At 40.6% G+C, this 27,698-nt stretch overlaps 1 protein-coding gene across 20 annotated transcripts in view; it reads left to right on the forward strand.

Annotated features, from left to right (window-relative positions):
* Window positions 1–27,698, forward strand: part of DST (dystonin) — a 502,757-nt gene that overhangs the window by 335,975 nt on the left and 139,084 nt on the right. For 12 of the 20 annotated variants that reach the window (XM_082347108.1, XM_082347103.1, XM_082347107.1 and 9 more), the window contains 12 exons: window positions 132–289; window positions 1,197–1,375; window positions 2,634–2,772; window positions 3,590–3,783; window positions 4,941–5,103; window positions 5,945–6,028; window positions 6,733–6,840; window positions 7,360–7,458; window positions 17,488–17,616; window positions 19,848–19,936; window positions 20,946–21,081; window positions 22,180–27,636. In XM_082347108.1, coding sequence (XP_082203234.1) covers window positions 132–289; window positions 1,197–1,375; window positions 2,634–2,772; window positions 3,590–3,783; window positions 4,941–5,103; window positions 5,945–6,028; window positions 6,733–6,840; window positions 7,360–7,458; window positions 17,488–17,616; window positions 19,848–19,936; window positions 20,946–21,081; window positions 22,180–27,636 — 6,935 coding nt within the window. Of the gene's footprint in view, window positions 1–131; window positions 290–1,196; window positions 1,376–2,633; window positions 2,773–3,589; window positions 3,784–4,940; window positions 5,104–5,944; window positions 6,029–6,732; window positions 6,841–7,359; window positions 7,459–11,019; window positions 13,675–14,238; window positions 17,362–17,487; window positions 17,617–19,847; window positions 19,937–20,945; window positions 21,082–22,179; window positions 27,637–27,698 lie in introns of those variants that run through there. The other 8 variants (XM_082347095.1, XM_082347102.1, XM_082347096.1 and 5 more) reach the window with 4 other exon arrangements.

A 27,698-nucleotide genomic window follows, 5' to 3' on the forward strand; every position in this document is an offset into this window, starting at 1 on the left:
GTGATAACCGGTAACATTAGTTTGACTAGCTGTGTTTCAGTAGTAGTAAAACTGCCATATTAAATCATGAACGAGAACATCCAAAAGATAGAAAATGAGGTATTTTCTAAACATTGCATTTATTTTCACAGAGGAGCAAGAGGAATCAGCTTATAATCTCTACATCTCTGAAGTCCGAAACCTCAGGCTTCGGCTTGAGAGCTGTGAAGACCGTCTAATCAGACAGATCCGCACCCCCCTGGAGAGAGACGACCTTCACGAAAGCGTGTTCAGAATCTCAGAGCAGGAGGTGAGTCTGAGAAGCGCGTGGGGACAAGATTAGCACAGATTACCATCTTAATGACCTTTACTGTCGGCTCTGCGACCTCTCACACGCTCCCTTTGCCAGGGGTCACTTGGTGAGGTCTGCCTATGTACTTACCGCTGATGGCAGCCGAGGCTTCTGTAATTCAGTTCCGCCTCTCACTTGGGTAAACACAGGAACAGGTACTTTCTCACCCGTTTATGTGGAGGCTGCGAGGGCTTCTCACAGTTTCTCACCTGCTCGATGCACAAGCACTGAATTAGATGTTTGGGCCCGAGGAGGTGGACAGTGAGGGAATGATTGATTATGAAACTTGACTGCTTTGGCTTCATTTCTTTGATAAAGAAAAAGTAAAGAGTATGTAAATGTTTTGCAAGTAGAGATGATCATACTAAGTGACGTAAGTCAGAAAAAGACAAATACCGTATGTTATCACTTATATGTGGAATCTAAAATACGACACAAATGAACTTATCTATAAAACAGAACCAGACTCACAGACATAGAGAACAGACTTGTGGTTGCCAGAGGGGAGGGGGGTGGGTGAGGGAAGTACTGGGAGTTTGGGATTAGCAGATGCAAACTATTACGTATAGAATGGATAAACAACAAGGTCCTACTGTATAGCACAGGAACTATATTCAATATCCTGTGATAAACCGTGATGGAAAAGAATATGAACAAAATGTATGTATGTGTTTAACTGAATCACTTTGCTGTACAGCAGAAATTAACACAACATTGTAAATCAACTACACTTCAATTAAGAAAAAAGAATACGTACATGTTTAAGTCAAGGGTCATAATGGGAAATGTGTATTTTTAAAGTGTTTGAAGAAAGAGACCCCATCTGGAGTGATAGCCTAATCCTTGTTTGTTCTCTGTTGTGTAGAAACTAAAGAAAGAGCTGGAGCGACTTAAAGGCGATTTGGCCACAATCACGAGTAAATGCGACGACTTTTTCAGTCAAGCAGCCGCCTCTTCCACGGCTCCCACCTTGCGATCCGAGCTCAGCGTGGTCGTCCAGAGCATGAACCACGTCTATTCCATGTCCTCCACCTACATAGAGAAGTATGGAACCACTGCCTTAATAGAAATCATCTAAACTGGCTTCATAGAAGTGCCACTTATATATATAGGCTGTTCAGCCAAAAATGTTCTTTTTTTTTTTTTTTTAAACTTATTTATTTATTTATTTATTTTTGGGTGTGTTGGGTCTTCGTTTCTGTGCGAGGGCTTTCTCTAGTTGCCGCGAGTGGGAGCCACTCTTCATCACAGTGCGCGGGCCTCTTACTGTCGCGGCCTCTCTTGTTGCGTAGCACAGGCTCCAGACGTGCAGGCTCAGTAGTTGTGGCTCATGGGCCCAGTTGCTCTGCGGCATGTGGGATCTTCCCAGACCAAGGCTCGAACCCGTGTCCCCTGCATTGACAGGCGGATTCTCAACCACTGCACCACCAAGGAAGCCCCAAAAATGTTCATTTTTAAGAATACAAAATTTTTTTCTTAATAACAAATATATTAAATATTTCTGTGGACTTACGATGCATCTTCATGCTGAAAGGGAATGTGAGCTTCAGAGACTAGAGCATTAATGACCTTCCCACATGTTGCCTATAGTTTTGGTAGCTCAGCTGTTGTAACCTATAGGACTTTCCTCCCAGGCTTGGTCCAAATTAGGTTTGAAAGAAGCCCCTCTGCTGTTGGAATCTCCTGCTGAAGACCACTGTGGGGGCAGGGCATGGGTTCTGTTAGAAGACAGTTAGCGGGATGTTAATCCTTTCTTAAAAATTTTATTGAAGTATAGTTGATTTACAGTGTTGTGTTATTTACTGTTATTTACTGCCGAGTCACTGCTACAGCAAAGTGATTCAGTTATACACATATATACATTCTTTTTCATATTCTTTTCCATTGTGGTTTATCCCAGGATATTGAATGTAGTTCCCTGTGCTCTACAGTAGGACCTTGTTGTTTATCCATTCACTATATAACAGTTTGCATCTGCTAACCCCAAACTCCCACTCCATCCCTCCCCTAACCCCCTCCCCCTTGGCAACCACAAGTCTGATCTCTATATTTGTGAGTCTGGTTCTGTTTCGTAGATAAGTTCATTTGTGTCATATTTTAGATTCCACATATAGGTGATATCATACGGCATTTATCTTTCTCTGTCTGACTTACTTAGTAGGATATTAATCTTGTAATAAAAGTGTCAGTGTCTCGGGATGAAGAATCATGCTACATCATGCACCCTCATGGTGCTTTGGGACTGTATTGCGGGAAAATAAACGCTTACCAAAAGGGGGTGTTGTTTAATTCTCTTTTTCAGGTTGAAAATTGTCAACTTGGTGTTAAAAAACACTCACGCTGCAGAAGCCCTTGTAAAATTCTATGAAACTAAACTGTGTGAAGAGGAAGCAGTTACAGCTGACAAGAATAACATTGAGAATCTAATGAGCACTTTAAAGGTATGCATTTCACTGCTGGCTATTTTTTAAGATTATCCTTTAAAAGTATTTCTCTAGCACTTGGCCCAGGTCTTCAGACATCAAGCATTAAATATCTGAACTTGAATACATTTCTGTCCATTCCATGTCCTGTCTCTGTAGTACCATGGCTTACTGTAAATAAGTATGTTCATTCATTTTTAGTTTGAGGTAAGTTCTTTTCATTTGAAGTTTGGATCTTTTTGACGGTAGGTTTTTATAGTCCGTTCATGTTGGCAGCAAGAGGAGTTGAAGCTAAAAAGTAAATTATTGGTAATAGATTCTCTTGTGGAAAGAGGCAATTATTTTAAGAAATCAAGGAGGTGAGTAGAGTAGTTAATCTAAGAAGGAAAAAGGCTGATAGTTATACTCGTCTGTTTCTCTTCTTCCATTTATAAAACCCTGAGTAAAGATATTGTAAAACAATTGTGAAAAGTTTTCTCAGTGATTTTTTAATGCATGTGTTCATTTGAGATCAGTAGATATTTAAAAAACAAACAATGAAAAAGACTTACTGAAGTAGCAGACTTAATTATGAAATATATTTTATTTTATTGATATGCAAATTTTGTTAGACTGAACTCTATAAAACTTGGTTTTTTTAGGTCAAAGTACAGTCAAATATTGGCAATTGTATAAGGTTCAAGCTAATGTAATATTTTGTATATGAAAGATATTCTTTCCATTGTCTGATTTTATAGCAGTCATTTGTAAATGAATTGTAAAATTAGGTGAATAATGTGTTTACACAATGAGCGGTTGATACGTTTTTGTAACTTTATAAATTGATGTATTTTAGCAATGGAGATCTGAAGTGGATGAAAAGAGAGAGGTCTTCCATGCACTGGAGGATGAGCTACAGAGAGCAAAGACCATTAGTGATGAGATGTTTAAAACCTACAAAGAACGTGACCTTGACTTTGACTGGCACAAAGAAAAAGCAGATCAGTTGGTTGAGAGGTGGCAGAATGTTCATGCTCAGATTGACAACAGGTTAGTACCCTTTTCATTCATTTTTAGCTCAGATTTAATCTCTGTATTCTGGGTAAAGTCTAAATGTATTAGGCTTTTTACTTCCCTATGTAATTCATTCCATAGAGTTAATTTCCATATGTAGTTAATTGTGTTAATTGCAAGAGCTCTGTCCAATTACATTTCTTTTTTATAGGGTGGCCTTTAGTAAGATATTTAACTTCCAAGTAAGTTATTTTTCAGTTCTGTGTTATTACAACTGTTGATGTACTCTGGCATTTATATAGTTAATCTACTTGCCTTTTCTGAAGGAAAAAACAATGTAGTTCTCTAATTATTACCACTGATAATATCAAAATAACCATGACTTAGTAAGAGGAGGGTGGGTCATGCATTCCCTAGGGCCGGATGTAGCATCTATACTAGACAGGAAGTGTAAAGAAACTGAAATGTCCTAATGCTCATTTTAATCAAAGATACAAGAAAGTCAAAATCATTTGCCCACTGACTGAAATAAAAAAGTGAAAAGAAATGGGATGGTTTTGGGGGCTCATCTTAAAAGAAATGGAATAGTGTTCCTTCTCATTCATTTTTTATGTTTTTATTAATGCAACTAAAATGCTTTTATGATGTAGTGCCATTTGTGAGAAATAAATTATGTTTAAATATATAGTATCTAATCTTTAAAATACATGATCTGTAGGTTTAATGTAGTGGTTTTAAAATCATAGAAACTGGCGTGTTTAATCACAGCTCCTAGAAGGTACCCTCTGAGTCCATGTTGAACCATTCATTGCTACCATGTCATTTTTTCAGAAGTGAACTGCCATTGCTGCAAACTTTGGGTCTTCAAGACTTGCTGATTGATAATTATTATGGTTAACTTTCCAATTTTCCTGCTTTTTAGCTTCAGTCTCTCGGGCTTGTCCCTAGAATAATCAGTACCGATAAATTGCGCAGGTCCTGGAGAAAAGGAATTTGTATTCAACCCAAGGCAGTGTAGGTGCCCTTGGAGATGGGCCTGGGATGCTGTGGCCTTGAATTCTCGACACACCCCTGTTGTTGTGCTTAGTGCATTTTAGGACAGTAATACTTTGTCTGTCCCTTTTTTTCTATACCTTCCACCTTCCTATTGGTTACTCTTGGAAACCGTGACTATTCCTGTGTTAACCTCTTAGGTTACGGGACTTGGAAGGCATTGGGAAGTCGCTGAAGTACTACAGAGATACCTATCACCCTTTAGATGACTGGATCCAGCAAGTTGAAACTACTCAGAGAAAGATTCAGGAAAACCAGCCTGAAAACAGTAAAACCCTAGCCACACAATTGAATCAACAGAAGGTGTGTAAACACAGTTCCTTGTGCTAGGGTTTTGTCTGCATTTGGTCACTCAGACCTTGACCTTCCTTTCTCTTGTTAGTACGATAAGTCAGCAACTATTTCAAGGAAGGCAGGGAATAAATCACAAATGTTAAAAATTTGCACTCAAACCTACATCCATCCCTTATTTTGATTTAAGAAAGTTGCGTGTTGGGACAGTTCAAGTTTCTAATGATCATTTAATCGTAGGTATGGAAATCTCTTTGGTACCTTGCTGGCTGCAGTAGTTTCATGGGATCCTAAATTTTAAAAAAAATGGTTAGTCATAGAAAATTAAACAGCCACATGTGACCAAGAGTTAAATGCTTTGAGATTTTTGTTCCATCTTGAGGGGCCAGTAATTTCTAGCTCTCTTTAGATCAGGATTAGGTGGGGGCTAAGGGTTTCAAGTCTACTTGTGGATAATTTCCATGGAGTTTAGTAATTTCTGCTTTGGAAGCCCCATGAGGGGGTGTCACACAGTGGCTTAATCTTGAAAGGTTGGACTTCACCCATGAGGCAGATGACATTAAGTGCAGTGGGGTAGAGGGAATTCCCTGGCAATCCAGTGGTTAGGACTTGGTGCTTTCACTGCCGAGGGCACAGGTTCCATCCCTGGTTGGGAAACTAAGATCCCACAAGCCATGCGGTGCAGCCAAATAAATAAATAAATAAATAAAGGCTACAATTAAAAAAAAAAGTGCAGTGGGGTAGAGAGCTGTAGTCTTAAGTGATGTAGATATTTCTTAGTGCCTGAGATCTCAAGTTGTTGGATAGCATAGGGCTCCTTGTCCTTTTTCTCCTAACCTGTGTGTGTTTATAGATGCTGGTGTCTGAAATAGAAATGAAACAGAGCAAAATGGATGAGTGTCAGAAATACGCAGAACAGTACTCCATTGCGGTGAAGGTGAGAAGACCAGTTCCTTGCCTCAGATTTCATGTTCAGATATTCAGGGAGGTGCTTCTATGGTGCACTTTTAAAGCCTTTGCAGGTCGTTCAATCTGTGTTAAAAAGTGACACAGAGAATCTTCACTCTTTGTCACTTATCTGTTAATTCTTTATGAAAGTGTGAGTCACGTGACGACCCCTGGGTCTTTCATTCTCTCTCTGTGTCACACACGTGCACAGCCTGGCCACACCCCCATGTGCACCAGAATAAAATGTAGCTCTGTAATCCGCCTCTTACCACTTTGCTTCCCCCCTCCCCTCCTTGCTGGAGTGTTCCATGCAAGTATTGCTGGAATATTCCATGGAAGAACGTCTACCCTGTGCTCTAAGTCGCCCACCACACCTCAGCTTCACGCATCCGGATTTGCAGTCCCATTTCCTAACTAGAGGAGAGGGAGGCTGAAAATAACTGGCACACTGTTCCTAAATGTCTCCATGAACTCCTAAAGAGACTTAGGAACTTTCCTGGCCACCCTAAATGTTTCTCATTTTTATTACCACCTTGGAAACATGTCAGGATTGGATTGATTCTTGAAAATGTAGTTTTGCAATATTCTCTTGACTTATTCAGTGAAAGTAGATGCCCTTTCTCTGCATCAAATCACTATAGAATGAAGGTTTAGTGCTTTGCTTTAATTAATCTTACCATTTCCTTTATACAGGACTACGAATTACAAACGATGACCTACCGGGCTATGGTGGATTCACAACAAAAGTCTCCAGTGAAACGCCGGAGAATGCAGAGCTCGGCAGACCTCGTCATTCAAGAGGTGATACCCGTCCAGAGATGGGGAGGGTGTGAAAGAGAGAAGCAACACTTTAGCAATTTTACTTTTATACATTTGTATTGTGGTAAAATGTCCATAATAGAAAATTCACCATTTTAGCCATTTTTAAGCATACAATTCAGTGGCGTTCAGTACATTCGTCATGTTGTACAACCTTGAACACAATCCATTTCCAGAACATTCCATCATCCCAAACAGATGCTCTCTACCTATAACAATGCATCTTATTAAGGGTTTTAAAAAACCTTTGAAAATCTTCATTCCAGATGAATGAATTGCAGAGAATAATAAATGTGCATCATGATTAAATTTAGAAGAGGACTGTCAACACTGTGGTTTGCACAGCAGTAATCTCGTTCCTACTCGGTTATCATTGCTGGGGAGTCGTGAACTTCCCTGTCCCAAAGACTAGTTAATATTTTAATTATTACTCAGTGTTCATTCAGCTCATTTAGGGCAACTGGAGATTCTGTTTTTATTTTTATTTTTCCTTACTTGCAGTTCATGGACCTGAGGACCCGGTATACGGCTCTGGTCACCCTCATGACACAATATATTAAATTTGCTGGGGACTCATTGAAGCGTCTGGAAGAGGAGGAGGTAACCATTAACCATGGGCAGGTTACTGAAAAGGAGCCACGAGACGGTTTCATGATAAACTCACATGGTTGAGAGCTGATGTATAAGTGATTAATTATAAAATTACAGTGAAAAACAGTAGAGGCCTAGGATTTTTTGGTTTGTTATTAAGACTCTCTCGAACTGAAAAACATTACGAAAAAAAGGAACAACTGTTTTGGAAAAAAAAAATTTTATTTTTACTCTAGGGCTCTAGTATGAGAGCATTAATGTCCTTAAGTGGTTCTATTTAAATTATGGAATGTTGGCAGTTTAGCAGAATGTTTTTCAGTTTTCTCACAGTTGAGAAGTATTGTTCTTTGAAGTATAGTTACTACTGTTACGATATCTGCAGAAATATTACATAAACACACTTGTTTTATGCATTTTAAATTAATTTACATCTTCAAGGATTTAAAACATGAAAGCCATTAAGTTAAAAGTAGCAGGTGTTTATACAAAATGGTAGTACTTTTTAAGAATTGTGGGGGGTTTTATTTTGTTTTTGTTTTTAGCTTTGCCAAAAAGATATGGTGTATGTTAAAAAGACTAAGTACCATTCTAATTTGGAGAACTTCAGTGCCTTTGATTATGCATTTAAAATATATTCAGAAACAGAAAGAATAAGGAGTTGTTTATGGAAATATATTTTCATAAAAGGCTATTGTATCTAATATTGAAAGTATTCTCTGCTCTATTATCTTGATATGCTTTCTGTTCCTAACCTCAGAACAGACAAAAATAGTAAACCAAATGCTGTAGTAAGTAAATTGTGGGGCATTAGCCATTTAAATTAGAACGTTGTTGAAATTCTGTAGGTGACTGTACTTAGTATAACTCCATTCATATAATGAGAGAACCAAAATGGTAGTAAATGTCTAACAGATGTTGCTTTCTTAGTTTCTAAAATTATGACCGCTTTTGTAAACTACTTTTGTCTGTTCAGAGTTAATAGTTTTCGGCAACTAAATCACTAACATGGCTACTTGCAAGTCTATAACTAACTTCCTTTGGGTTTAGAAAGGAGAACCAGAATATTTTCACATTCAGATAATTGGCATACACTTCTCATCTATGAAGGAAAGTCCATAATTTTTTTACATTCTTAGTTTTTAAGAGATATGATTCCATTTAAAATGGTATACAGATCTTTTAAATTGTGTATTTTGTAGTTAAATGTAATATAAATAATTTAAGCCCTTCCCTTTCTTACAGTGTATGTCTGCACATATATGAGCCAATTTGCTCAATGTATCTGATGAAGTAGAATAATAGAAGTTGATAGAACCAAAAGATATTTCAAAAAGCCTGAAATATATCCAAAATTATGCTTGTCATCCTTTGAAATATAAAAGATTATGTTGAATTTAAAGTCAAAACAATGTAGCTTATGGAAGACCATGCAAAGATTATTATAATTTAAAATAGATTTTAAAATTCCTTGTTAAAAATTCACCACTTAAGGATATTAATAATGGAATATCTTATAAAAGATACATAGCTCAGTTTTCAATTCCAAAGAGTAGTGTTTCTGAAACTGGGTCTGTAAAGACTCACATGAGAGATCTTGGTCAGAGAGCAGAATTTTCCATGATAAACATGAAATCAAAGAGGGATTCAAGTTAATTTCAAAGATAATACCAAATTAGTTACAGAAATATTAGTAGAGTGTCTGTAATAGATAGATGGATAAAGATATTTCTCTAGTCTTTGTTGATCGCAAAATATATTAAATGTTAATTGCTGAGATTAAAGGACAGCATGTCTCCTTGGGGAACATTTAGATAAAACTTGAAATTATTTTTATTTGAATAATTTTGAGATATACAAGAAAGCAAATCAGCAATAGGACTAAATTGTTTCTAGTAATTTTTCTAATAGTTGCTAAAAAAATTCAGAGTTATCCAGGCAACATGAGATTATTACCAGTCACTAAAATGACTCCAAAACACTGAGAGTTTAACAACAGACATTTTTTTCTGAGAGAATTTTCATTTTTTTAAACCTTAGAACATGACCAAGAAAAAAAGGGAGGGACTCAAAACTTCAGAGCAACAGCTAAGTTTTAAACAAAGTTTGATGAGGAATTGAGAAAGACCCTTTTAGAAATCACCTGCTCAAAACGTGTTGAACACCTAATGTCTAAGCAGATAAAATGCTTCAGTATCCCTGAGAGTTGACCCTGATAAGAAAATAAAGAAAATAGAACACTAAATATTGTGATGAGATTTGTTTTCATATGAATTCTTATTAAAAATCATATTTAGGTTAGCAAAGGAAACATCTAAAATTCTCGTCAAAATTATTGGGGATCAAGAAATGAGAGGAAGAAAAACAAGATGCATGGTCTATAATACAAACTAAATTCTTGAGATTTACCAGGGCTTTTCAATGAAAATAAAATCTGCTATTTAGAATAATTTCCCTCCTGCTGTTTAAATTATTTCTAACTATGATGATTTTGAGCTGATGATATGACACTAATAACCTTATGGTGTTAATAAAGAGAAATTAAATTGTGATTATAAACTAGCCCTGATCATGGTCTGTAGTCAAGTGTATTTCTCCCAGCTGAGATTGATTCTGTAATCAGTAGAGTAAACAAATTTTCTTAATTGGAGCTGAATCCCTAAGTACACTTTTACAAGCATTTATATTTAACAAATATCTTTATGTTTATGGAGTATCTGAAGGTTCTTGTCAAGGTGGATTCATATGAGCCATATCATTAAGGACAACAAAATCAGTGAGTATATGAAGCACATCTTTTCTAAAGCCACCAGGGACTATAGGTGCCTTTGCATTAGCAATTCTGACTGTTGTAAGTATCATAGTAGGGCAAATATAAATTAGTGAGGCATTTGATTGTAGAAATTACAGATTTTTATATATTTCCTCCTTCCTTATGTTAAGTATTATTTCCTCAATTGGCTCTCTGTTCCAAAGTTCTGTATCTTGCTTCTTTCACTGTAAGACAGGAGAATGTAAATATCATTGCAAATTTCCATTGGGCTAGAAAATGAAAACTAAATTCTCTAATGTCATTCAGTTCCTATACATTGTATGTTCTTCTTAGCCCATAGGACTGAGTTGTGTGTGAGAGCAGAAAGAGGACTGTTGTGAGAATTTTGGTTCCTACTTTGTCACTTGCCTATTGTGTGAGTTTTCAAAATTATTTAACCTCCCTAGACCTCAGTGTCCTCATCTGGGGTGAGGGTCTTACTGTAAGGTTCCTTCTTGCTGTAAAATTCTGAGCTAGCTAATTTTAAAAGCATAATTATTCCTAAGAGACCAAAAAAAAAAAAAAAAAAAAGAAAAGAAAAGATTCCTTGATTTAGAAAACCTGACACGCAGGGTTTTTCGTCTTCTCCGACTACTGACTTTCTGAAGCTTCTTCTCTGCAGATAGTGGTGGTGTTGGTGGTGGGGTTTGTTCTGCCTTTGGTTTCACTGGTCTGTGTAAGTCCTTTCATGAGCATGGCTTCAGATTCTTGAAGACAGATTGGAGTCGAACGGGTTTGACCCTTCTGAACGTCTCTCATAGATGAAAAGGTGTCGGGAGGCTTCTGAGCACGGGGTGTATTCAGATCTGCTCCAGCGGCAGGAGGCGACGATGCTGGAGAATCGCAAACTCACGGGCAAGATAACAGAGCTGGAGAGGATGCTGGCTGAGCTTGAGAAGCAGAAGTCCCGGGTTGAGGAGGAGCTTCCAAAGGTCAGGGAGGCAGCGGAGAACGAGCTGAGGAAGCAGCAGAGGGATGCAGCGGACATCGCCCTGCAGAAGCTGCGGGCGGAGAGTGAGGCCCAGAGGTACCGCCGGGAGCTGGAGGCCGTCGAGGGGGAGAAGGAGGCGGCGCAGCGTGAGCTGGAGCGCGTGCGGAGGCTCACGGCCGAGGCCGAGGCCCAGAGGGAGGCCGTGGAGAGGAACCTGCGTGGCTTCCGGAAACAGCTGGAGGAGCACACCGCCACCAGGAGGGCCCTGGAGAGCCACCTGAAGAGGAAGGACTCCAGCCTCCACGAGGTGGAGCAACAGAAAGATAAGCTGATGGAGGAACTAAGGAGAAAGAAGGACCACGAAGAGGAGCTCCTGAAGCTGGTCGAGCAGATGGAGAAAGACCTCACGTTCCAGAAACAGGTGGCAGAGAAACAGCTGAAGGAAAAGCAGAAAATTGAATCGGAAGCCAGAAGAAAAATAACCGAGGTGCAGTATTCGTACAAAGAAAACACGCTGCCAGCTTGTACGAGCACCCAGGCTGAGGAACTGAAGCAGCAGGTGGATGAGCTGACAGTGGCCAATAGAAAGGCTGAGAAGGATAGGAGGGAGCTGAAGCATGAACTCAGCGCCCTGCAGCTCAGGAAAACTTCATCGGAGGAAAAGGCTCGCGTGCTCAAAGAAAAACTGGGTGAAACCAGCAATGCACTGAGATGCCTCAAGCTGGAGTTGGAAAGGAAGGACCAGGCGGAGGAGGGGTTCTCTCGGCAGCTCCGGGAGCTGGGCAGGCAGCTGAGCCAGACCACAGGGAAGGCAGAAGAGGTCAGGCAGGAGGCCAATGACCTTAAGAGGATAAAGCACAGCTATGAGCTAGAACTGGAATCTCTGCAGCAGGAGAAAGGGAAGTTGCAGAGGGAGGTGGACCGGATCACCAGGACACAGGCTGTCACCAAGAGGAGCATCCAGCATATAAATTCACAAGTTACTTCTTTGCAGGATGACAAGGACTTCTCTGGCGAAAGAGCACGATCCTGCCAGAGAAAGTCAGATCACCTGAAAGAACAATTTGAGAAAAGCCACGCACAGTTGCTTCAAAATATTCAAGCCGAAAAGGAAACTAACGAGAAAATCCAAAAGCTTAAAGAGGAATTGGAGAGAAGTAATGACTGTGCAGACACACTAAAGCACAAAGTGGATGAGCTCACCAGGCAGAATAACGAAACCAAGTTAATGATGGAGAGAATTCAGGCAGAATCGGCAAATGTGGTCTTAGAGAAACAAGCCATCCAGCAAAGATGTGAAGCACTGAAAATCCAGGCGGATGGTTTTAAAGACCAGCTTTGTGCCACAAACAAACACTTGCACAAACAGACGAAAACGGAACAGGATTTCCAGAGGAGAATCAAATGCCTGGAAGAAGACCTGGCGCAAAGTCAACATTTAGTAAGTGAATTTAAGCAGAAGTGTGACCAGCAGGACCTCATCATCCAGAACACGGAGAAGGAGGTGCAAAGTTTGAGTGCTGAGCTAAGTGCATCCAAAGAGGAGAAACGCCTTGGGGAACAGACGGTGCAGATGCAGTGGGCACAGGTGCAGGACCTGAACGACAGACTGAAAAAGGTGCAAGACGAACTGCACTTAAAGATCCTAGAGGAGCAGGTGACCCACAGGAAGATGGTTCTGTTTCAGGAGGAATCTGAGAAATTCAAACGTTCTGCAGAGGAGTTTCGGAAAAAGATGGAAAAATTGATGGACTCCAAAGTTATCACGGAACATGATATTTCGGGCATCCAGCTCGACTTTGTGTCTCTCCAGCGGGAAAACTGCAGGGCGCAAGAGAACGCGAGGCTCTGTGAAACAAATATCCGAGAACTTGAGAGGCAGCTCCAGCAATATCGTGAGCAGATGCACCGAGGGCAGGATGGGGAGGCACATCACTACCAGAAATGTCGGAAGCTCACAGATGAGCTGGTCGCCCAGAAAAGGGAGGTGGAAAACCTGAAGCAAAAGATGGATCAGCAGATAAAAGAACAAGAGCATCAGTTAGTGGTGCTCCAGTGTGAAATCCAGAAAAAGAACCCAGCCTTCAAGACACATCTTGAGATGGCAGTGAAAGAGTATCAGCGCCCAGGGGACTTCTCCTCCTCTCCCTCCGGGGCCGGGTCCCCTCTACAGAGGTGGACTCAGGAACCACAGCCTTCGGAGGAAAGATGGCAACATCGGGGTGCTGAACAGATACAGAAGGAGGGCCAGGGCGGGCCGTCGGGGGCTCCGGTTGAGAAAGAGAAAAGTGAGCAGTGTTACTCTGAATACTTTTCTCAAACAAGCACCGAATTACAGATAACTTTTGATGAGATGAACCCTGTTGGAAGACTGTCAGAAATCGAGAAGCTAAGAAATCAAGGTCTGTACAATTCCAGACCCGCTGTCAGGTGTCAAGATGACAAGTGTGAAGTAGACCTGGTGACGCTTCTGGCGCCCTTAGAGGTATACCCTGGATTCTGGACCCTTGTCAGCTACCCTCTGTCAAGTTTCCGCTCTCATTTCCTTTCTCTGCTAGGCTATATTTTTTAACCGTGTTGAATGTGATTGGCTCTTTGTAGTCTGACAGAAAATCATGCTATCATTTTCTAGTGATTTACTTGAATCTTTACTACAAACTACAGTCTTCAATTTTTAAATGTTTGAGATGAAAAACACGGAGATCCTGGCTATCCTGTCATATCTATGGGATTCTATTCTGAAAAATTTGACCCTAAAAAAAAAAAAACTAGAAAAACCAAGCAGTTAACTTTACTTTCTAACACGTTCTGTGGACAGATTTTATCTCCTGTCTTTTTTAGACATAGCATTTTAATACCTTAATTGTCATCTAAAGTTTAAACTTCAGACTGTCAAAATAATATTTCTTGTTCCTGAACCCTCTTGGGCTTGAAAGTGTTTTTCTCTGATCTCATCTTTGTTATTCTAGGAATTATATTTGGATTAAGAGTGGGTAACATGACAATGTTCTTTAGATGACTTTTAATGTCTTATAAATTCCCGTTACAGATAGCTAAGAACAAGCAGTATGCTATGCACACAGAAGTCACGGCATTAAAGCAAGAAAAGAGCCCAGTGCCCGGTGCTGATGAATGGCTGCTTGAAGGGTGCAGGGCACTGGGTGGACCCAAAAGAGATTTTCTTAAGAAGGGCTCAGAACCAGAGACCTCTCAGAACCTTGGTGGTGGTCATGCATGCTCGGTCAGGGATGATGAGTTTCAATTCCAAGGGCTCCGGCACACTGTGACGGCCAGGCAGTTGGTCGAAGTTAAGCTTCTGGACATGAAAACAGTTGAGCAGCTGCGACTTGGCCTTAAGACTGTTGAAGAAGTTCAGAAAACTCTGAGCAAGTTTTTGACAAAAGCCACCTCCATTGCAGGGCTTTACCTAGAATCCACAACAGAAAAGATTTCATTTTCCTCAGCTGCCAAGAAACTCATCATCGATAAGATGATGACTTTAGCATTTTTAGAAGCTCAGGCGGCCACGGGTTTCATAATTGACCCCCTTTCAGGGCAGACCTATTCTGTTGAGGATGCAATCCTTAAAGGTGTGGTTGACCCCGAATTCAAAATCAGGCTCCTTGAGGCAGAGAAGGCGGCCCTGGGGTATCCATGTTCTTCTAAGACACTGTCAGTGTTTCAAGCCATGGAAAATAGAATGCTTGACAGGCAAAGGGGCAAACATATGTTGGAGGTGCAGATTGCCAGTGGGGGCGTCATCGACCCCGTGAGGGGCATTCGGGTTCCTCCAGAAGTTGCCCTGCAGCAGGGGCTGCTAAATAACGCCATCCTGCAGTTTTTACATGAGCCATCCAGCAACACCAGAACCTTTCCCAATCCCAATAACAAGCGAACCCTGTATTACTCAGAGTTACTGCACATGTGTGTCTTTGACGTAGACGGGCAGTGCTTTCTGTTTCCATTTGGGGAGAGGAACATTTCCAATCTCAATGTAGCGAAAACTCACAGGATTGCTGTCGTCGATACTAAGACAGGAGCAGAACTGACTGCCTACGAGGCTTTCCAGAGAAACCTGATTGAGAAAAGTACCTACCTTGAGCTGTCGGGGCAGCAGTATCAGTGGAAGGAAGCCACGTTTTTTGAGTCCTATGGGCATCCCTGTCGTATGCTGACTGATACTAAGACAGGATTACAGTTCAGTATCAGCGAGGCCATAGAGCAGGGAACCATTGACAAAGCCTCCATCAAAAAGTATCAGGAAGGCTTCCTCACACTCACAGAACTCGCTGATTCCTTGCTGAGCAGATTAGTCCCCAAGAAGGACTCGCACAGTCCAGTGGCGGGGTACTGGCTGACTTCCAGTGGGGAGAGGATCTCTGTGCTGAAGGCCACACGTCGGAATCTGGTTGATCGGATCACCGCCCTCCGATGCCTTGAAGCCCAAGTCAGTACCGGGGGCATCATTGACCCTCTGACCGGCAAGAGGTACCGGGTGGCCGAGGCCTTGCACAGAGGCCTGGTGGACGAGGGGTTTGCGCAGCAGCTGCGGCAGTGTGAGTTAGTCGTCACGGGGATCAGTCACCCTATCAGTAACAAAGTGATGTCAGTGGTGGAAGCTGTGAGTGCAAATATCATAAGTAAGGACATGGGAATCCGCTGTCTGGAATTTCAGTACTTGACAGGGGGGCTGATTGAGCCCCAGGCCCAGTCCCGCTTGTCGATTGAAGAAGCCCTCCAAGTAGGGATTATAGATGTCTTCATTGCTACAAAGCTCAAAGATCAAAAGTCCTATGTCAGAAATATCCTGTGTCCTCAAACGAAAAGAAAGTTGACATATAAAGAAGCCTTAGAAAAAGCTGATTTTGATTTCCACACAGGACTTAAACTCCTAGAAGTATCTGAACCCTTGATGACAGGGATTTCCAGCCTCTACTATTCTTCACAGTAGGACCTGTTTATAGAACCAGAGCCAGGGGTGATGCTGTCTAGTTCATCTGCTGTGTCCACGGCTTGATGGTATGAGATCCACAGCCTAGTAATTGTGTGACATGCTCGACGCACTGTTAATTTCTTGAGGGCTGGAAACACCTGACTGCTCAGAAGAGGGAATACTTTTAATTTTTAAAAATTTTTAATTTTTTTAGATTAACTTTTATCGGAATGCAGACACATTGTTGTGTACATATTGTCTTTGGCTACTTTTGGGTACAAGGACAGAGCTGACTAGTTCTAACAGTAACCATATGGCTCACAAAGCCTAAAATATTTGCTCTCTGGTCCTTTCCAGAACAAAGTTTGCTGTCTCCTGATCTGGAAGAATTTGCATCACTCCTTTAGACTAAAAGTCAGGAGGCTTGGATTTTAGACTCCATTCTGCCCTAGAGAGAATACTTCTAAAATGGAAAATAACAAAAGATTTACTGCTCTTCATAATGGTTCCATTTAGCTTTGAGATTCGTTTTTTGACTCCTACCCAAACTAAAATAAAAGTATTTTACTTGGAATGTGGGATAAGCTTGAGGAACTCCAGCGAGTTTACAGCATCCTTTCTTCAGAACTCTGCATCACTGCCTGGATCCAGCCTGGTGTCAGGGTTCCCATTTATTAAATGATTCATTACACTCACTGAAAGAGCACTTAAACAAGAACCGTGGAATCACAGAGGAAAATGTAAACTTGTTCTCACATCCGTGAGGCTGTAGTGTTCCAGATTGCCTTGAAAAATGAACATTTTTAGTTTTTCTGTATGTCGTAATCTTCTTTACATATTATCTTTTACCACCCTCTCCCATTTCTAGTTACGACTTTGTAATTAAAAGCAGCATTATGAATGGGTTACGTGTTGGAGGAGAGGGAAGGTCTTTCTTCGTTCTATGTATTTTTTGTTTTGTGTAGACTTTATTCTTTCAGCTTTCCATTGTCTGATACTTTTCTGTCACTACAATTATGATTGTAATGCTAATGCAAAGGCAGCAAGTCAGATTTCTTCTAGTGCTTCATGAATAAAGTTGAGTTTTTAAATGTGTCATATTAATAGACTAGCTGGGAGGTTAGGATGATCATTCAAGACTATTTCTCACAGCTTGCTTTGCTACCATAAACATTTTGGAAATACATCTGCTACGTGACGTGTTGAGTATGGTAAAAAATGAATAAAATGTCTCGGTAACCTGTGTGTGATGAAAAAATATTTTTAAATCCTTGTTTTCTGTGGAGAGATCACTTTAATGGCTCGGTAATTTACTGGAATATATCTTTTTTTTTTTTTTTTTTTTTAACCACTCACACCTCTCAGAAGTCACTGGAAGAAGAAAAGAAAGAGCATGTTGAAAAAGCCAAAGAATTACAAAAATGGGTATCAAATATCAGCAAGACATTGAAAGATGGAGAGAAGGCTGAAAAGTCTTCCTTCTTTAAGCAAAAGGTACTCACCGAGGTCCTGGTTTAATAATAATGATAATATCAATAATTATAGCGGGGAGAATTTACCGAGTTGATACAGTCCACCTAAAAAAAACCCTTCAATTCTTTAGTTTCCCCCGTTTCTATACGCAATTATAATGAGGATCAGAGACGTTAAGTAACTTGCCCAAAGAATCACAGTATGTGGCAGAAGAAGCTGTCTCGGCTTCCAAAACCTGGACTTCATCAATATTAGTCTCACTGTTAGTCAACCAATATGTGGGATTGCTTTTCCTCACAGTGAGATCTGCTTCCTGATCGTTTTGATGAGCATTGCAGGAGAGCAGAGTCACTCTGTTTTGTGCCCTGAGTACATTCATGCACTCTGTGTCATAGAGAGTTGCAAGCTCTTTCTTAAAATAGAAACAAAAAGTTTCAAGAACAACAAACTGCAGACCAAGATGTTAACATTTGAGGATCGAATTTAGTTGTGCTTTTCTGAGTCTTTTCTATTTCCTAAAGAAGTGTTCTCCCATCATCCACTGGAAATTCTAGATCCTTTCCCTTCCCTAAATGAAGTCTTTGGTACTGTAGGCTGTGTTCTGAACCCCACTACTTGACATAAGTTGAGTGGCTGCATTTCGAGAGATGTTACTGCTCCGAGGTGTCCTTTGGGCTGTCCCACCTGAAGCTCTTAGGGCACTGAGTTAAGCAGTTTTGCTGCTGCTACTGATAACGCTGGAATTGCTGCTATATTTTAAAAAATAAATTCCCACTAAGTAAGCAGTATTTTTCTCGATTATGTTTCCTGCACTGCCCTCCTGGTCCTGCCTGACCTGTGGAAACTACAGAGGCGATCATTAGCTTTCCCTTCCAGCTCTGCATCCATACACACTTGTCATCACTTGAAACAGACATTTTTGACATAATCCAATAGCAGAGAGCTTCAGCATCTTGTCTAATTTCGTCTATGGTATGAGGCAGGTGAACCTTATTTGAGGTTCCCCCAGGAGAGGTTTATAGACCTGAGTATTTACTTGAATTCTCATTCAGTTGAAATAAAGCCAGCTTAGCTCATAGTCTAGCAAACTACATTTTATAGAGCGTGGGGGAAATAAGTTGGAAAGGAAAATTACATGTAGTGTTTTAAACCCAAAACCTTCAAAACAATTTTATGCGACTATTTAAAACATCTTCTTCATTTTCCCCCTGTCAAATAGGAAAAGAGCTAAAATAGGGACACAAACTTAGCAAGGATTTCTTGAGAGAACAAGTTTCTTTTCAGGAACGTGGTTTATAAACGCTTGGTATTTCCTCATTCTGTAGTTTTAAATTCTCCAAAATTTTACCAACCAGTTTTAGTTTTAGACCTAGCAGACATAAAAGTAGACAGATACTTCTGCAATGCAGATCATGGCCTCAGTCATAAATCTTGAATAACACTCGATGGTCTCTCTGTTGAAGGAAATTTAAGGTAATTTGATGTCAGTAATAAATGTGTCTTTCAAAAAATCAGTGTGGCCTCATGATTACCTATAGCCATGAAAAATAGACTTTAGGTTGACTCTCAGTAGAATATGTCTGGGGAAAATACACCTTTTCATTGTCCCATCATTTCATTTCTGCTCACTTAAAAGAATGGCATTTACTTTCTGATACTAGGTCTTCAGAAATGATACAGAGAGGAATTAGGAGAAAGTAAACAGGTCAATTTTATTTCTCTGTCTGTCACAGGCGACTTTTGCAAGTGAAGTCCTAGTAATAGAAATTATTTAATCTTGACCTGCAGACCTAGAGAGGAATACTTCTAGAGAGGAATTTTTTTTCCAAAGGAGCATTGTATCCAGGAGCTTGGGGGAAAGAAGGGAAGGTTTTTGTTCATGTTCATGTATCTTTTTGAGGATGACGATGTTCCAGTGCTGAACATCTGGCCACCTGGGGTGTCATTAAGGCATTCCCTATTCGTGGTTGGGCCGGGACAAATGCAAGAACCATATCATGTGGTACTATTATTTCCTCGTGGAAATGATGGCCTTAGGGTTAGAGGGCGGGACTTTCCTTCATCGTGCATTCTCAATAAAGCAGTCTTCTTATCCAGGCCTGCAAACCAGTAATAACTGATGGGTTATTGACTCAGATCACCTGAAAATATTCCCATCATGTGGGTCTTGATGAAAACTTGGAGTTTTTTAAAATGACTGTTGTCTCGTCTTTGTGAAGGAAGAGCTTGAGTGTGTTTTTTTTACCTCGCAGATTTCCAGTGAGGAAATATCAGTCAAGAAGGAACAATTATCTGAAGCACTGCAAACTATGCAGCTCTTTCTGGCTAAACACGGAGACAAGTATGTTGGTTTTCATTAGGTCTTTTATTTGAAGTAGGGGAGTGGTCTTCAAAACTCTTAGCAAAGTAGAGGATGGTAAATTGCAATGTAGAGTTTAAAAATGGGACTCAATCACAAGTTTACTCAGTAATATAATAACCTAAGACTATAAACTTAGCTATTTAATTGTCACTTTTCGTCACTCTTGGTCTTTACCAAAACCCTGAAATGTACTTATTATCCCCATATATTGCTGATGAGAAAACAGGCTCAGAGAGTTTAGGATCTGTAGCTAGTGAGTTATAAAGATTCCAAGCCAAGTCTTGATTCTGAGTAGTACTTACTCTCCAAGACCTACCTTTTGGAAAATGTGTGTAAATACGTTCTTCATTTTCTTAGCTGAGAACTGTGGCAACTTAATTTCTCGTGGTTTGATCCTACTTTTTGCAACAAGGCACTTCATATATTTCAGCTAATGCCTCAGGCAGGAAAGGAATCTACCCTTTTCTTAAATATTTTTTGTCTGTCATCTTTCGAATTACTCTAGAATGATTTTATATTGTACCTTAGGTTAAATTTATAAGGAAATTGGGTAAATTTCCTTATAAATTTCCTCTTTATTCATCCTTCTGCTTGAACAAGTTTCATCTTGAGTCATGGTACCTTACTTGTCCCTTTTCTGTGTTGGAACTAACAATGGGATCTTTCCCTCTGTCAGATAACAGCAGTTGTTATTTTAGAAATTTGTATATGCTAGAGAGGTACTGATATATTAGTTTACACTCTTTTCCTTTAGTCCTTTTCTAGGCAAGAGAAGGATTCCTGGATGTTTTTAGGGTCATAAGGGCCATCCTTAATTTTCATATACAACCATTCTAAGACCTGAGCAATCTGTATATGAGATTATATTATATTTTATGACCCTATGCTAATTTAGAAAAGTATTCTTTACAAAATCATCGAGGCTAGTGTGTCATCTTTATCACTTGAAGACTTATATTCGTCTTTTCATACTTTCTGGTTATTTTAGAATGACAGACGAAGAAAGAAATGAATTGGAAAAACAAGTGAAAACTCTCCAAGAAAGTTATAATTTATTCTTTAGTGAATCTCTGAAACAACTACAACAATCACAAACCTTAGGAGATATAAAGGTAGAGGAGAAGGTAATGTTATTTATTTAGAACATGAGGCTGTTTTAAGACTCTTAGTTTAACTGCATGATTGTAGAAATATATGTCAATGACAAAGAAATGACCTTGAGTTGTGTACATGGAAGAAACATGGGTGGGGTTTATTTAAGTACTAGGAGATTTCAGTGTTGTTCATTAAATGCAGTCTTACACTTGCTGTCATCAGTTTCTGTGACATCTTAATCTCTGCCTTGCATGGTAAAAGGAAAGAATCATTCATTTTTCTAACTCTTCTCTGTCAAAGCCATTCCTCTACTGTTATATAGATACATGTTATATAGATATGATAGATATTTTACTGTATAAATATGATGGTATAAAATAGTCTGTGAGTCACCTCTAAAGGTGACATTGGAGTATTAGGGGATTTGTCTGATTTTCAGAGATATCCATGAGATTTATTTGAGAAATACTGGGCCATACGTTTTAGCGAGGATGCTCTAGCATCTTCTTAAAATATAACAGAAATAGCTTAAAATTTGGCCTATCCTTAAACTTTTAAAACTTGACAACACATATTCAACACAAAATCCAGTATTCAAAAAGTTATCTTTATATTCAATTCCCTCACTCCCTGGAGTACTTTACATACTATTTGTCGTATTTTGAGGGTATGTAACGATTTTTCTGGCTCATGGGTTTTGGCTATCTGTGAAGAAGTCTGTATGCTGTAAACATCAATAGCATGGGGTTTGAAACTCTCTCTTGTGTCAGGACACTAATCTCACCCGATTGCAGAGAGCATGGTTTGCCTTCTAGGTGTGTGTCCTGTTTCCTCACCCTCATCGTTTCCTGTGTCCTCACTAACCTTCTTAATGTACACGATATGAAGTTTTCAGTTCACAGATGCATGTCGTTTTCAAAGCTTTATCACATCCTGTGCTCTCGAATAGATCACTGACATAGATCACTTGTGCATTTGAGCTGCTTAACACTCACAGCCTTGCCGCGTCTTGGTAAGTAGAGGATTTTTATGTCGAAGTGTCTTTTTTATAAGAAAACGCAAACTAAGTTTCATGACGCTCTGCCCACCCTCATGTCACTGACTGAGACTTCATGCTTTCCTTTCAGCTGGATAAAGTCATCGCAGGCACCATTGATCAGGGCACGGGAGAAGTCCTTTCTGTCTTTCAGGCCGTGTTAAGAGGCCTCATTGATTATGACACGGGGATCCGATTGCTTGAGACCCAGCTCATGATTTCTGGGCTTGTTTCACCAGAATTAAGAACATGCTTTGACCTCAAAGATGCCCAAAATCATGGCCTTATTGATGAGCAGGTTCTTAGCCAACTCCAAGAACTCAGTGAAACGAAGGAGATTATTTCTGCTGTGTCGTCCACCACAGTTCCAGTGCTGGATGCTCTGGCTGAAGGTGTGATCTCAGAACCCATGGCCATCCGAGTTCTTGAGATCCTGCTTTCCACGGGCTCTCTCATTATTCCGGCCACAGGAGAACAGCTGACGCTGCAGAAGGCTTTCCAGCAGCACCTGGTTTCCTCTGCCTTATTTTCTAAAATCCTGGAACGGCAGAATCTATGTAAAGATCTTATCGACCCCTCCACCTCTGAGAAGGTGTCTTTAATAGATATCATGCAAAGAAGTATTTTACAGGAAAACACAGGGGTGCGGCTTCTGCCTGTGAGGCCACAAGAAGGAGGCAGGATAACGTTAAAATGTGGGAGAAACTTAAGCATTTTAAGGGCAGCTCACGAAGGCCTCATAGACCGTGAGACCATGTTCAGGTTACTGGGTGCGCAGCTGCTTTCAGGAGGTCTGATCAATTCCAAGTCTGGTCAGAGACTGACTGTAGAAGAAGCCGTGGCAGAGGGGGTGATGGACAGAGACACTGCCAACAGTATCTTCACCTACCAGGTGGAAACAGGCGGAATCATCCAGTGCAACCCCGCCAAGCGTTTAACTGTTGACGAGGCGGTCCAGTGTGATCTGATAACGTCCAGCAGTGCCCTTCTGGTCCTCGAGGCTCAGCGAGGCTACGTGGGCCTCATCTGGCCTCACTCTGGGGAGATATTCCCTACATCTTCTTCCCTGCAGCAGGAGTTGATTACCAATGAATTGGCATCTAAGATCCTGAACGGCAGACAGAAAATCGCTGCTCTTTACATTCCAGAAACATCTCAAGTCATTGGTTTGGACGTTGCCGCGCAACTCGGAATCATAGATAATCACACAGCATCGATTTTAAAAAGTGTAACACTGCCCGATAAAATGCCAGATTTGGGAGATTTTGAAGCTTGTAAAAATTCCAGAAGATGGCTCTCTTTTTGTAAATTCCAACCATCCGTGGTCCATGATTACGGGCAAGAAGAAGATGTTTTTGATGGAGAAGAGCCAGTGGAGACTCAGAGCTCAGAACACACTAAAAAATTATTCCTGTCTTATTTGATGATAAATAGCTATATGGATGCAAACACAGGGCAGAGGCTTTTGCTGTACGATGGAGACTTGAATGACGCTGTTGGGATGCTCCTGGAAGGCTGTGGTGCAGAAATTGATGAGAACACGCCTGTAAAAGAATGTCTTGATGTCATAAGACTCCCTGGCGTATTTCTGAATAATGCTGCAAGTAAAGAAACGAGTGAAAGTACAGCTACACCAAGTAGTTTTGATAAATGTCATTGCAGAGAACCTAAACGTAAAGGAACCTCTGAAAATGCCATAGATGAAGAGTTTCAGGAACTGGGAACTAATGTTACCAGGAGTGAATTTTGCCAGTCAGAAAACGTGGCAGATAGACTAGCAACTGATTATAAAGTTAAGAATTCATCCAGCCTGTGTGTTCCTAGTTTGATATCACATCTAACAGAGCCTGAACTTGCTGAAGTTAGCCTGCTCAGACAAGACTCTGAAAACAGACTTGAAAACGGTGAAAATCAAAGCCAATTAGAAACAAAGGAACATGCAGATGAATGTAGTCATTCTAAAAACCTTCAAAACTTTGCAAGTGATTTGATAAGTCCTATAGTAAAATCGAAAACTAGTAGAATCTGTGATTTGAATGAAACGGTGAATGAAGATAATATTAGCAGGGATTCAACTCTCTTTGACTATTCCCCCAGGCTGAGTGCCTTGTTAAGTCATGATAAACTGAGGACCGGTCAGGGAAGTTTTCATGATGTACACGCTGCAGAGAACAATGGAAATAAATGTGAAGCCTCTACATTGCCATTCAATGACCAAACCATGTTATCGGGTCAAAGAATAAGAGAAAAATTTCAAGACCAGTTTCTGGGAATTGCAGCTATCAACATCAGTTTACAGGGAGAACACACTGTACAAAAATCTTTCAGTATTGGTTATAGTAATCCTCAGGTACAAGATCAGAATGATGAAAAAATGCTTGCTGCTTCTCATCAGGAACCCGAAGACGAGCAAAGTGAGTCCACGGTGGAAGGGTCCTCCTGTGCCCCGCCCCTGAGGGGTGGTGGTCATCACATCAACATGGCTCACATTCATACCCCATCATTTGAAGAAACTGTCAGCGCCAGTGCTGGTGACTATGAAACATCACTGCTGGATGATCAGCAGAGCAACACAGAAACAGACACAGACAGCGATGCTGACTTTTATGACATGCCCTTGTTTGAAGATGGTGACCATGATTCCCTGCTTCTGGAAGGTGGTGACCATGATTGTCTGCAGCCCGAGGACTATGACACGCTGCCAGAGGAAGATGACTGGGCCGCTCCTCCTGGAGAGGCTTTTTATGATGTTTCTAAAGAGGATGAACATTCTCTGGGGACCCAAGGGGGACTGGTTGATAGCTTAGGTGTGAGGGGAGAAGCACAGTCTCTGCAGGATTTTCTCATAGTTGCTGAGAAAGCAGAATTCGATGCTGGTGAAAGAATCCATTTAAATTCACTTGCCTCCTATGAGGTGAATGGACGGTTGATGGAAATCGTATCAGAAAGGGACAGCACAGATGACCTTGAAGGTGATGAGTCTGACTCATTGACTGACCATGAAATTGTAGGAAGAAAAGGGAGCTTCAGAACTCCATTAAATCCTGAGGATGCTGGCTGTTGGAGAGGGAGAGGAGAGTACGTAACTGGACAAGAATTTAAATCTGATCCTGATCATTTAGATTCTGTGCAAAATGAAGAAAGTTACGGGGACTCTGACTGTGACAGTAATGATCAGGGCGACGATGATGACGATGGTGGTGGTGATGCCAAAGAAGAAGGAGCAGGAGGTGAGGATGGAAAGCCCGTGTGCCAGGACAAGGCTGAGGATGTGGATGTCCCCGTGTGTGTCACCACTGCACCCAAACCGGGAAACAGCCATGTGAGTCAAAGTAGCAATAGAACGATTCTCCCGGATCAAAAGCACCATCATAGTTCTTTGGAGAAACAGCAAAGTGTAAATGTTTTGCAGCCAGAATCAAGTAGTAAAAGTAGCTTGGTTCCTGAAAGAAGTGACCTTCCAGAATATACAACTGAGGTTGTTCGAAAAAGCAAAGATCTGTTGAATCATGAGATGGTCCTTAAGGATAAGTTGCTATCTGTCATGAAAGACACTGAATCGGAAAACACTTTAAGCCCTGTTGGTGTTTTACCTAATACTAGTGTCAGTTCAACTTCTGAACTAGCGGGTGATCTAAAGAACACAGGGGTTAAGTTGATTCAAGGGCCAGAATATATGGACTCTGTGAAAGGTGGAAATCCATATTATGAGAATGTGACACTTCAGGGTGACTCATCTTCTGATAAAGACACTTGTTCTGAGCCCAGTTTAATAGTAAAACCTGCGGAGGAAAGCCATTTGTCATCCAGAGTCTCTGTAACTGACAAAGATCCTCAAGGCAATGGAAAAGATCTAATTAAAAGGAGAGCTGACAAAAACAATATACTAATAGAAAATGAAACATTGGTTCATAAAATGTGTGCAGGTAAAGGAGAAGTGCTTATAGAAGGTCCTGTAGAAGCTAATAAATGTCTCAGGCTTTTGCCCAGTAAAAGTTCAAGGGAGTGTCTTGATTTAGTTAGTAGTCCATTTCCATTCCCACAAATCACACACAGTGAAGAACATAATCAGGAAGGAAGCCTTAAAAAAGCAACAGTAGCTCTTAAAGATGAACCAAAGAATCGGCCAACAATAGTTAGCAGAAGTCCCGTTCAATTTGAGAATCATGAAGAAATATTCGATTCCTCAGTTTCCCAAGTGATCACTGATGACATGACTTCAGACATGACGTTGTCTGAAAGGAATACAAGGATTGAGAAAGATTCATTCACCAATGGACCTGAAAAAGAGCTTGATCTGTGTACTTATTTAAAACATTGTGCTAAAAATGTGAAAGCAAAAGACATGCTGAAACCAAATGAAGATACCCCAAGCTGTATTCGAGTAGCTTCCCCTCCCAGGAATGAGCACATGCAATTAGGAGTTAATAATGCAAAAGAGAAGGCAGCTCTTGCCCAAGAAGACTTACCTCCAAAGGAGATGGTCCAACAAAAGGATCTTCCTACTAAAGAAAGTGTCTCAGAAGGAGGATCAGAAATTCCTGAGTTCACACCAGAAAGAGATGAAAGCACACCTTCAATCTTCCCTCTTAGAGATGCGGAAGGCCTTGGGAAACATACGGATTTCGTGCAGTCAGAACTCTGTGCAGATGCAATAAGAAATAACTCCAGTAACACTTTAAACACTGACTGTTCATCCTTAGAAATTAACAGTGAGAAAGGAGTAATTGAGCAACAGGCACGAAGAGAACCAGCCTCATCTTCAGGAGTCCAGGAAAACGAGGTTCAGATTCCTGAGTTATCTCAGGTCTTGATTGAGGATGTCACGGACATCTTAAAAGGTAGATTGAAAGAAGGTCATATGAATCCTCAAGAGCTTGGAGAACCTTCAGCCTGTGCAGATACTAACATTTCAATTCAAAACTTAATTAAAAGAGTTAACTCATCACCATTGGTAAATGAAGCATCTGGTGTGTCTGGCGACTCTAAAACCAGTGACTATGGCATTTCCCCCATGAATAACTCGCCAGAACTAAAAGCAGAGGGCAGAGAGGATCCGCTCTGTACTGCAAACCTCAAGTCTGAGCTGCTCCTCGATATACTTAAGCAAAATCAGTATAGCCAGAAAATTACAGGAGCATTTGAACTGATGAAAGAATTAACTCAGATGGAGTGTGATCTAGAGAAAAGAGGTAGGACATCTGAAGTTCTTCCTCTGCAACTTGAAAATGTTTTCTGCAAGCTGCTTGCTGATGGATATTCAGAGAAAGGAGGACAGGGTGGAGAATTGAATCAAAAATCATCTACAGCTTCTGAGATGATGGATGAAAAGCCACACATTCTTGATGATCTTAACAGCAAGAGAGAAAACCCCCATTCCCTTAATTTACAAAATATGAAAGAAAATGGACCAGAAAACTCTCCTTTCTGTGCATCAGCATTGCCAAGAGACGGGAGGCTGGAGGAGCTATGCGCTGAATCCCCAAACCGTTTGGAATGTATTTCAGGGTCAAAAGACATGGCTTCTGGAGATGGCTTGATGGAACAAGTAAGTGGACTTTACATTTTATAAGGAAGTAGCTGCATTTGGGAATAATCCCATACATTTTA

Source organism: Balaenoptera borealis (assembly GCF_965194805.1).
Source record: "Balaenoptera borealis genome assembly, chromosome: 12".
Taxonomy (NCBI): Eukaryota; Metazoa; Chordata; class Mammalia; order Artiodactyla; family Balaenopteridae; genus Balaenoptera; species Balaenoptera borealis.